This window comes from Chenopodium quinoa, unplaced genomic scaffold (assembly GCF_001683475.1).
Source record: "Chenopodium quinoa cultivar QQ74 unplaced genomic scaffold, ASM168347v1, whole genome shotgun sequence".
Taxonomy (NCBI): domain Eukaryota; kingdom Viridiplantae; phylum Streptophyta; class Magnoliopsida; order Caryophyllales; family Amaranthaceae; genus Chenopodium; species Chenopodium quinoa.
This window is the reverse complement of record NW_018744626.1, coordinates 2052201-2064152: the sequence shown is the minus strand read 5'-3', so window position 1 is coordinate 2064152 and position 11952 is coordinate 2052201. Positions and strand designations below refer to the sequence as shown.

The 11952-nt window shown below is 38.0% G+C and overlaps 1 protein-coding gene across 2 annotated transcripts; it reads right to left on the bottom strand.

The window, feature by feature from the left end:
• Positions 1–4380: 4380 nt before the first annotated feature.
• On the bottom strand, positions 4381–11557 carry LOC110700414 (probable alpha,alpha-trehalose-phosphate synthase [UDP-forming] 9). 2 transcript variants are annotated; one of them, XM_021877955.1, is made up of 4 exons: positions 11220–11557; positions 6347–8336; positions 5718–5991; positions 4381–5085 (listed from the first exon to the last, which is right to left on the bottom strand). In XM_021877955.1, the coding sequence occupies exons 2-4, from the start codon at positions 8332–8334 to the stop codon at positions 4759–4761; spliced, it is 2589 nt and encodes an 862-aa protein (XP_021733647.1). In that variant the 5' UTR covers positions 8335–8336; positions 11220–11557; the 3' UTR covers positions 4381–4758. The 2 variants fall into 2 exon arrangements, with proteins under 2 accessions (XP_021733647.1, XP_021733646.1); XM_021877954.1 differs by lacking the exon at positions 11220–11557 and adding an exon at positions 10352–11186.
• Between the last annotated feature and the right edge of the window lie 395 nt (positions 11558–11952).

Genomic DNA, 11952 nt, shown 5'->3' with positions numbered 1-11952 from the left:
GAGGAAGTGTTCCCCGTAGATTTCTTGACATAAGTGTCAAGATCACCTTGCTCAGCCAGGCGGTTTAGGTACCGCATGAGACTGATGCAGTCATTGGTGTGATGACCAACATCATCATGATAAGCACAGAATTTATCTTGGTTCCGGTTTTTTGTAGAACCCTTCATGGGGACCGGCTTCTCAATTGAGATCCGTCCCTTGATTTCTTTTAGGATAAACTTGTTATCCTTGTTAAACGCATACTTTGGGGAGTATGGTTTGAATTCTTTTTTCTTTTTCTGGGCCGGCTGTTTAGAGGAATCAGTCGCCCAGACCTCTTTTCTTTTCTCATCTTTGTTTGACGACTGTTTCTGTCGTCCTTCTCTTTTGTCGAACCTTTTCCCGTCCGACTGTTTTATCGTACAAAGATCAGTCGCCTGTATATAGGCTTCTGCTTCAATCAAGGCCTCTTGAAGAGTCGCCACCCTTTTTCGAACCAAATCAAATTTGAAGGTAGACCCGTCTTTGAGACCTCTGAAAAAGTCAGTATAAGCTACCTCATCCGGTAACCCTTGAATCTGTATTCTCATCAGGTTAAACCGCCTGATGTAAGAACGAAGCCCCTCCTTCTCACCCTGCTGAATTGTTCCCAAATCAAGGGTCGTTTTCTTCGCAGGGATGTTCATGGCGAAGTTGGAGGCAAATAAGTAAGCAAGCGTCCTGAAGCTATTGACACAACCAGTCGGCAGGTTGCCGAACCATTGCTGTGCGATTCCTTTGAGAGTCGCTGGGAAACACTTGCACCAGGTGGGATCATCCAACCCTTGAAGGTACATCAGGTTGGTGAATGCCATCAGATGGTCTTCTGGGTTAGTAGTGCCGTCGTAGGCGCCTACTAGTACATTTTTCACTTTGGCCGGCTGAGCGGCTTCAGTAATTTCCTTGGAGAAGGCCGACGGCTGTTCACCAAGTCTAAGCAACCGTAGCTGCCAGTCCATAGGTTGGACGTTTTTTGCTGCAGGTCCACCAAACGGAGGTGGCTGCAAAAAATTACTGTTGTTGCGGCACAAATGGTAAGTTTGGTACCGCCTGGTCACTATGAAAGCCAGACTGACGGGAGGTGCCGCCTGACTGACTCTCATGGTACGACTGAGTATGCCTCATCGAGGCATTTCGCAAACTGTCTTGAAAGTTTGAAGTAGAGGCCGACTCTGACAATCGGTCACTCTTCTTCTGCTCTAGCAGTAGCCGAGCGTCTGTGTATGTTTTCCTCGATCCGTCCGCCTGAATATGACGAACAGGTTTCCTATTTCCTGGAGTAGGAAAACGGTATTTTGTGAAATCAAGGGCAGGTGGCTCCCACTTCCTAGATTTAGGATGAGGAGTCGCCTCTCGCCCTTGAACTAGCTTCCTCTTCAGTGAAGTGGAGGGTTTCTTGGCCGACTGCTCCTTGACTGGAGCAGGCGGCTTCTTGTTGATCAACTCTTGAATCTCTCCCTTGAAGTCCCTCATGAAGGTCATGAGTTTGTTCCTTGTGATGGGAGCAGACCCATCAGTCGGCTGTTGCCGAACAGGCGGTGCGCCTGCTGGCTCGCTTCCTGTTTGAAGATGCTCCCGTTCCCTCCTTTCGGTATGACGGGTACGTCGGGCCCTTAGAGTCCCGTCTGAAGCTGTATGAGCTTCAACTTCAAATTCACTTTCGGTATCATGGTCCGACTGAACTTGAGGGTCGTCTAGGGGACGCCTCTCTTCAGGAGTCGGTACAGACTTAGATGCCATCTCAGAAGTACTCTCCCCACAGACGGCGCCAAATGTTTCGGGGTTTTCTGATGTCCTGCGGGAGAGTTACAATTCCGAGACTGGAACCGGACGCCTGCACCTGCAAAATAACGGAGACTCCTGGGAGCTCCGCCTCCAACGGTCAAGTTAGTACCTGATTAAGGAGTAATTAATGCGGAAATTAATGAGATTTGGTCTCTCTAGGTGAGAGTGTTTAATGTAGGTAATCTGCTTTGTTAGCGAGATCAGCCGGTTATTACTGTGTGTAATTAATGTGTTTTTTCCGTAATGTTTCTGTTCTCTTCTTGTAATCCCCCTTAATGAGGATTAAGGGAGGTATTTATAACCTTGGGAAACGTGCCCATCCTAGGTTTAGGTAAACCTAGGGCCGATTGGGCTTCCCTCGGAAGCTGGGCCTGGGTGGCCGGTTTCTCCATTAGGCATGGAATATGCCACATGTCTTGACATAACAGGTCCAAGGTGGAATAATAAGCGCGTGCCACGTGGTAAGCCCTGACTGTTCCAACTGGGGGACACTTGGCAGGACCTGATTGGTCCACGTGGCGCATTCCGATTGGTGGGAGCAAAATCCCCTAATCATTAACCTTTAATTTTGGAAATTTTTGACTTTTTTTTCGCCCGGAATAAAAATTGCCGAAATGTTTATCATGGTCCCTAATACCCTCCGAAAGTCCAATTGGGTGGGTGGAACCATCCAATTTGCCTTTAAACGACCAATTTACTGGTTTACAACTTGCACCGATTTACCGGTTTACAACGGCCAATTTAATTAACTTGCACCGAACCCGACTTGAACCGAAATTGACCCAAACCCGTTTTAACCCATCAAAACCCGAATTTAACCCGACTTGTTACTAACCTGATCTGAATTCAACCCGACTCGTTCCTAACCCGACCCGAATTTAACCCAACTTGTTACAAACCCGACCCGAAATCAACCCGACTAGTTATTAACCTGACCCAAATTTAACCCGACTTGTTATTAACCCGACCCTAAAATTACCAGATTTATTACTAACCCGACTAAAAAATTAGTCCGATCTGTCACTAACCTAACTCAAAATCAACACAACTTGTTATTGACCCTACCTAAATTCAACCCAAATTGTTCTTGACCCGATTTCAAATCACCTTAAATGCAATTTAGACCACCTAATTATTGTTGATCAAAGCATTTTGTCTAGGGAGACCAAGTTAATCCAGGCCAGCAAAAGAAATGAACATCATCCTCAAATTTAAGAGTTAAATATAGTATATATTTGTTGTATGGTCAAAGGAGATAATTATCTTCCTAAATTATAGACTATAGTTCCCTAGTATATTGCCATATATATTATAGTCAAAGGAAATAATTAGCTTGATAAAAATGATAATTATCTATTTATAGTTAGTTGAACCCGAATATGACCTGACTTGGAAATGACCCGACTTGGAAATGACCCGACCTGATCTGATTGTAACCTGCAAATTATTGACTTGAACATAAACCGACTTGAATATGAGAATGACCCGACTTGGAAATGACCCGACCTGATTATGACCCGCTAATTATTGACTTGAACCGAACCCGACCTGAACCCGAGAATGACCCGACCTGATTATAATCCGCAAATTATTGACTTGAACCGAACCCGACTCAAACCCAAGAATGACCCGACCTGATTCTAACCCACAAATTATTGACTTGAACTGAACCCGACTCGAATCTAAGGATTACCCTAACCCGTTTTAAAGCATGAAAACCCGAATTAAACCTGACCTATTGTTCACCCAACCCGAATGTAACCCGACCTGTTATTAACCCGACCTAAACCCAACCGAAACCCGATAAGAAGTACGACCCGACTCAAGCATGACCCAACCCAAACCCGACCCGCATAGGTTATGGAATCAATCCGAATTGATCCGACCCAAACCCGACCCGTTTACCTGAATTGACAGCTCTAGTTGTGGGTTGTGGGTCGTGGGTGAGTTTAATGTCACTTTGCGTATTTGGGTCGAGTATGGTAAATACTTCCTCCGTTTTCTTTTAGATGCAACACACACTTTTTCACGGTATTTAAGAAATGTGGGGTTCACATGATATAATACACTTTAAAATAGGATGAATGTTGTTAGGAGTGTAATTTAGTGGGCCATGTGCTTTAAATAAGGGAAATAGTATAATTTTTCCCTAAAGTAACTTTTTTTTTATAGTGTGTTGCAAGTATTGTGACATTTCCTTTTTAGGGAAGTGTTGCAATTAAAAGAAAACGGAGGAAGTATGTGTTAAGTTAATGTCAAAAATTTTAAATGAGGCCAACAGAATTGCTATTTAACGTGTAATTTTATTGTGCTTGTGTGCCAAAGCTAAGTTTCATTAATAACTCCGTAGTTTTATCTATAATGTTAGTCATGCTAATCTTGTTATGTTTTTTATTTTGAGTCCCATGTCTTATTTTTTCTTCGAAATGTCATCTTATTTTGAGGTTATATCAGTTACATCATACTGAGTATAAATTGCGTATTACTTAGATTATATCAGGAATCCCATTGCTTGTTAACTAAGAAGAAGCTTCTGTAACACAGAATTTCTCCAAAAGAACCAATAAAAGAAACAAATGATTCTAAGAAAAATTCTTTAATTATGGGGAATATTTACAAAGGTTTCCATCTGGACAAAGATTATGAGGGCGGTATGAAGAACAGTTTATGTTCTCAACTGTATCAGAAGACTCAAGTTTCCCTGTATGAGAAAATCCATGAAAGAAAACATATACAAACCATTTACTTTTTTTTTTTTTTGGGTTATCAAGGTAATCTAACACCCTTTATCAACATCTAAACCTCCAAAACCTACAGCTACACCCCAAATCATACCAACCCCTAACCAAAAAAAACTCGCGCATTCCTACCATATTCAAGCAATGTGGTGTATCCATTTTGTGGCGTCCTTGGTGTCTCGCTGTCCTTCCTATCACTCAGAAATCAAGCAACATCTTAAGCATAGCTCTCGAAAGAGACTTCGGTTTGTAGATTGCACTCAGGCGGCTTCCCGTTCGAAGCATATGCCAAACCTTGAAGCAGTCTCATCACATGCTTTGTGTCATTCAAATAGTACTTGGCTTTGCTCGGTTTTTGACCAACAGTGCATGCGAAAATCTCAGGCACAATACCCGAAGATGGCGAAGAAGCTTTGCTCAATATACTTTCAAACATGTCTTCGTCTGACAAATCATCGCCTATACACAACAGGAAATCTGGTGGCTGTCCATCACTTGTCAGTTCTGATAGCACTCTCTCTGCCACCAACCCTTTGCTAACACCCTGCAAGTTTCAACCGAAAACTTATGTTAGCTGCTAATGTTGAAGTTTGATGGAAGACACCCAAGTAATGACTTAAACAAGGAAAAGTTTTCAAGCAGCAATAGTGCAATACTTCAATGAAACATCAGAACTTCTGTGTTTCCTGAATAATTTAACACATTTCAAGAAACTTGATTGCTGATGTTACATTATAGTAAAGATATTGCCAGGCAGAAAATTGTGCTCATATTCTCTATATGTTAATAATCTGTCCATTTATGACTCGGATTTTTTATTCCGTAAAACTTGTAATATCAGGAATACCAATGCAATACTAAGTGACTGAATATCTATGCAATAACCCTTATAAGTCAATTGTGAAGGACAATACATTATTTTTCTAACCTTATCTGATGAGTACTTATCAACGGACTTTACCATTCCCCAAATGTACACATATTTTAAATGACTAAAAATTCAATTCCTTTTTTTTGAAGGGTATCATTCCCTTATTTCTATGTATGTACAATGTGCATACTCTTTACCTCATTTATCTACGTAGTATAAATTATAGAAATTTATTTGTTATGTCTATGAAATGACAGCCTAGCAAATACACTTTCCACACAAGAATAGGGTATGATGGTGCATACCTGTGGCTTAACTTCAACAATATTGTGTCCCCTGGTAACAACAACAGGTTCATTAGCAAGGACATTTTCTAGATGATCCAACAATTCTTTGGCCTGACAAGAGCCAAAATCAGGGTCTGCGTCTTGATGATGCCATACTACAGCACTCTCCTTGCTCTCAATGGTAGATCCATCTGTAGCCTCTGTGTAAAGCTGCATCACAGGTTCCGCAATTTTTTTCCAGTCATTGTCAGCAGTAACCGGGCTTATCTCCCAATCACAGTTTTGGTTCCACCTACAATACCATCAGAAGAAATCAGGAAAAATAAATAGCATTTGACTTGTGTAAATGCCTTGGTAGGGTACACAAAAGTTGGGGAGTAATATGTGGTTCAGTAAACATAGATTACATGGACCTGATCCTACACTGAAACAGCACATTTTGGGCCAAAAATTAGCTAGAATATTTTAGGTTAGGTTTTCAAATGCATCAAGTAGCTTGTCTATGGTGAATGAAGAGTCCATGTTATATAAAATCAAACATAATTTTAGGATAAAAATCGATAAGAGAAAAGACTATCACAATTTAACAGAATCAACAGAATTAAGAATTTACATTTAAGATGAAATATAGAAGGCAATCAGCATACCTTAAGAAGTATCCATGTTCAGCAGCTATTCCCAACTTCTCACAAGGGGATAACCATTCACTCAAAGGATCACGTCCCCTACCACTAACAATGAATACGGTATTTTTTGGGTCATTGCAAAGGTTGTTCAGAATAGATATTAGCTCAGGACTAGGGGTTTTGACAATGGACATATCAGAGACAACAGTTCCATCATAATCCAAAAAAATTGCCCTTCTTTTCGTCTTCTTGTATGCAGAAACTACGTATTCAACTGAGAGCTTTCTGAAGGAAGGAGAGAGAGCAAGAATCCTAAAACTCAACCCAAAACCAATTCCCCAGCAACGTTTGTTATAGTGCTCCTTACACGCCCGCTCCAAATCCTGCACAAAACTGCGGGACCAGTAGGCCACATCATGAGAGCTAACGTAACGGTAATGCTTATCATGTCTCAACTGCTTTTCTAACTCAGACATACTTATAGCCATTTTCATAGCATCTGCAACGGCCTCAATGTTCCATGGATTAACCCTGATAGCACCACTGAGAGATGGAGAGCAACCAACGAACTCTGAGACAACCAGCATACTTGAACGAGCTTCTCCGGTGGTAATTCCCAATGCCTCATCGATTTTAGGAGATCCTTGCCTGCAAATGACGTATTTATATGGGGTAAGGTTCAACCCATCCCTAACCGCATTCACAATGCAGCATTCGGCCATTGCATAATAAGCAGTTTTTTCATAAAGAGGCATTGGTCGATCAATCAAGATGACAGGTTCATATCCTGGAAAACCATATTTCATGTTGATCCTTTTGGTTATTTCATATGTCTCTGACTTTGCTTCTTGAACATCCTTCCCTGTACTTCTTGCAGGGTTCACTATTTGGACCAGGACGAGTTTTCCCTGCAAATCAGGATGCTGGTGCAATAGGTGCTCAGCAGCCAGTAATTTGAGACTGATTCCTTTAAAGATATCCATGTCATCAACACCGAGAATTATCTTTTTATTTTCAAATTGCTTCTGTATCTCTTTGACTTTAGCAGATGCAGAAGGATGGTTCATTGCAACTTCAAGGCGACGAAGCTGCAATCCCACAGGTAAAATCTTAACATACACTGTTCGGCCAAAATAATCAATCCCAAGATATCCTCGCTTGGACTCATAGTCCAATCCGAGCAGTCTGCTACAACATGAGAGGAAATGCCGAGCATAGTCAAACGTATGAAAGCCAACTAAATCCGAGTTCAGAAATGCTTTCAAGATTTCATCCCTTACAGGCAAAGTCCGATAAATTTCTGATGAAGGAAATGGACTATGGAGAAAGAACCCCAACTTAACCCTGTAAAATCGCCTTCTTAAGAATGTGGGTAGCAATATGAGATGGTAGTCATGAACCCACACAAGGTCATCCTCCGGGTTTAGTATCTCCACGACCTTGTCAGCAAACTTCTTGTTGGCTGAAACATAGGCTTGCCATAGCCCCCGATCAAAACGAGACCCATGATCAGGGGACATAGGTAGCATGTAATGAAAGAGAGGCCAAAGATATTGCTTGCAAAACCCATGATAGAATTTCTTTTGCAAATCTGCTGGAAGAAATGTAGGCACACAATGAAAATTTTCAAGCAAATTTTGGGCAACTTCCTCCTGCTCTCTGACGTCAACATCCACTTTCAAGGACCCCACATAAAAAACTTCACTTTCAGTTGAAAACCCATCTTTCAGATGCAAGTAAAGTGAATCTTCATCTAAACTGAAGCTCCATTTACCAGATTTAGCATCCTTTTGAGCATTTATTGGGAGAAAATTTGCTACTACAATTTTTCTGTCACGATATCCTGAAGTGGAAGCATCTGAAATAGAATCTTTACTTCTACTTGAGTCTGCATCAGGTATAACACCAGGGACCGTCATCACCTTAGGAAGGTTTCTGGGAGTTGGAGGTAAATCCAGATACCCTCCAGCTGCTAAATCCAGAAAGCTTGCATATGATCTTGATGCCATGACTACAAAATGCAAATAAGATAACATAAGTTCAAAACAAAATCTAAACAAACAACAGCATAATTACAAAAAAGATCATGAATATTTACATGTGCTTATGATTAGTATCAAAGAAAGTGAAGGTGCCACAAGGGAACTCGAGAATAATGTAGTTGAAAAGAAATCTATGACTGTAACTAGACTTCGTATTTTAAAACAATATCAACATAACAAAAAACGTGTGCCAGCTAAAAATCTAAGATCAGATCCATTGATCTCTGCAGAAGCATTATTCCCTCAAAGTTAGCAAACATTACCAATTATATGCTTTTCTCAATAGAGTGACTCCGTCAAAACCCAAAAAAAACACAATTCAAAGGAGACAAAGAATCTTTGAAACTGCTAAAGATATAGCAAGAATCATCAAGTGAGTGATTCAGGCCAAAAGATTTTCTTTAAAGGTAGTTAGAACATAGCAATCATTGTTGACATTACAGGAAAAACGTGTTCTTTGATTGTCCAATATTCAGAAATATGTGAATGCATAGAACTCCCCCTATCCTTAGTACTAGGATATGACTTAAACAATGAAATGGATAAAAAGACTATTCAAAAAAAAAAATGAAATGAAATGGATAAAAAGATACCTATGCATGCAAAATGAGTCCTATAAACTGCAATTAGTTATAACTTACACTTGTTAGATTTAATCAAGACTTAGTTACTATTACCTTTTAAGAGGAGCCAATCAAAAATAGATTCTTGCAATTAGCACTAACATTATTAGTGAAATGTGAAGTAGCATAATCAGATCGATACATCACCTTATAAAAAACTGAACTGATGTATCTAAGGAACATAAATAAAGATTAAGTAATTTTGAAAATATCACGGGGATGAAAAGAATATTACACAGTACAAAACATGCATAGATTTTCTTTACTTCACATACAAAGGAAATCTATGGCATCAGCTTCAGCATCACAAGTTGAACAACAAAGAAATAATTGTAAAGACAAATTAATGCACAATTGCACAGTAAATGGATTTATGTTATATATTGATCGGATAAACAGCAAGAATTACGAGTTAAAAAAAAATAACAATAAAAAATAAGAAAAAAAACGAAGAAGAAGAAGAATTGAGGGCTAACTCAAATATCACAAAAAGAGAATCCTTTCAAGTTATTCCATTCAAGCATCACAATCAGAAAAGAACCAGCAAATGAACAAGGGGAACATGGGCTATCCAAACAAAAGTACTTTGCACTTTACAAAAATTCAGACAGGAAACAAGCAAGCTACAGTATGTAGCAGACTTGCAAATGAAGATACTCGAAAACTAAGGTTACAAAGAAAATCCTATTTCAGAGAGGGATACCTCACAATCACCAAAACAACAATTAATCTTCCCAAAATCTGTATTATAAGTGCAACTCTTATCCTTCACAACTAACAGTCCGAGCTCATTAATGATCTCCGAAGACAGGCCACAAACGCAATTTTTTCCAATCAAAAATCATTAAAGCATCTTCCTTTCATCCTTATCCTCACTCGCTGTCAACCTATACTCGCATAGGCTGCACAACACATTTTCCTTAAATGACTACAATGAAGACCTCCTATCTTTCATCCTTATCCTACTTTGTGGAATAATCATACAAAAACGCAGTCAATAAACTAGTTGTGCACATGAAACTTATAACAAATCAAGACACCTGTCTGCGATGCACAACTTATAGCATTGATTTGGTCTTGCATCACCTTAGAACTTGTTAGCAAGTCCGCATTTTTTCCTAATAAATAGACAAATCATTTCTATACACAGCATACAACCATACAAACATCCATTTTCACCCTAACAAATTGATATAATCAAATAGAAAAATAAAAATTGTTCCTAAATTTCTTATAAATAAAAGACATTAGTCTCTTTCATAGCATTCAAACAAATGAAATTAGTTTAACAAATCCAACAAATGAAACGAAACCGGTTTCGAATCCACAAAGGGCAGCTCCATTATCATTAGATTGTTTACCTGTTCTCTCACTAGTAACAGATCTCTTGGCAACCATATCCAAATATCTAATAACAAAGATTTTGTGGATATACTAAGCTGATTCTAGCTCTTTCTAACCCTTACCTACTACTATTAATTATAGAAACAGGATACATATATAAAGGGGTGATCTTTATAATTACTTCTGCCAAAAGTATACAGAAAATAATAACAATAGGAAATTAAAAAGTCGGCATTACTATCATAATGTACATTATCCAAAAGTTGGATCTTAGTCAAGCTCTATCTTCTTCCTACCTAAAAAATCCCAAAAGTTACAAACATTATAAAATTTACTTTTCTTTTTTTTTTTTTTTAATTTTTTTTTTTTCCTTTTGGGCTGCAAAACACTAATACAGGAAGTACAAACCTTGTTTAAGTTCCTAATTCTACCCCACCCCTTTAAAAAAGGGAGTAAAAAAAAAAAAATAGAACTACCAAGAACTAGATATTTCCTATTTCTTTTTACTTTTTTTGTACAGGAGCACAAAGGATCATTGGATAGACATAGACGGGATTTGATTTTAGGTCTTCGAAAACACAGAAAGAACTAAATTTTATAAAAACAACAGCAAATAAGGAAACAAAATGACAATGTGGATTTAAGAGTTCTAATATACTTAAAAACACATCAAACAATTTTTATTAATTTTCTGTTTACATAAGAAACATCAAACAAATTATCAGTTCAACACTAAAAAAAAAAAAAAAATACCCAGAAAAATAAGAAATAAAAAATCATGCAAACATATAAAAAAATTAGCAAACAGAATTCCATGATTTAAGGACATGAAATAACTGGGTATTTCAAGAAAAACAGAACTTTTTTAAGAAAAAATGAGGATACCTGAAAATGATCCGAAAATGGAGCTTGAATTAGCTGAAGCAATATAAACAAGCGATTACCTTTCATGAATTTCTACACAAAATTTTAGAAATTAAGAAGATTGCTGAAGACAGAGAAAGGAGGAGAGAGAAAGTGAAGATCTTTGTCTAGTTAAATTTATACTCCGTATATAAAATAAAAATGGAATACCAAAGATCAAATCTTTTTTAATTGGGGTTGGTTACTTTTTGATAAGAAGAACAGAAATCCACTGAAAAAAATAATTAGGGATTAGTATAAGAAAATAAAATAAAATAACGAAAAAAAACTTAATGGATAAAGATTGAAGAAAAAGAAACAGAGGAATGAGATAAGTGTGTGTATATATAATGAAAGTGTGTTAGGTTGAGAATGGGTATTTTATTTTTTAATTAAAAACTTTTTTTTATTGTTTTGTGGTTCTCTTTTACTAGAAGTATAACACTTTATTAGAAATAAGAAATTTTAAATTAGAAATCTTAATTTGATTCGGATGATATACCGAGTTATTACGTGTTTTGCTTTCCGCTAGTGACGGTTTTTTTTTTAAAAAAAAAAATAGAAATAGAGGAGGGGGAAGGTTGCGTTTGGAATTACAATATTCAATTGAATGAAGGCTAAATGGGATATGGATGAGAGGGAGAAAGTCAAAAAGGATAAAATCAAACATATTTTCAGAAATTAAATTTAAAAGAAAATAATGTGGTTGAATCGT

What these genes read in the sequence shown, in the direction of transcription:
- LOC110700414 (XM_021877954.1), bottom strand. Translation starts at nt 10,388, where the DNA reads ATGGTTGCCAAGAGATCTGTTACTAGTGAGAGAACAG. An exon ending in TGTTACTAGTGAGAGAACAG is followed by an intron (nt 8,337 to 10,351) that starts GTAAACAATCTA and finishes TGCATTTTGTAG; the next exon opens with TCATGGCATCAAGATCATAT. An exon ending in TTGTTGAAGTTAAGCCACAG is followed by an intron (nt 5,086 to 5,717) that starts GTATGCACCATC and finishes TGAAACTTGCAG; the next exon opens with GGTGTTAGCAAAGGGTTGGT.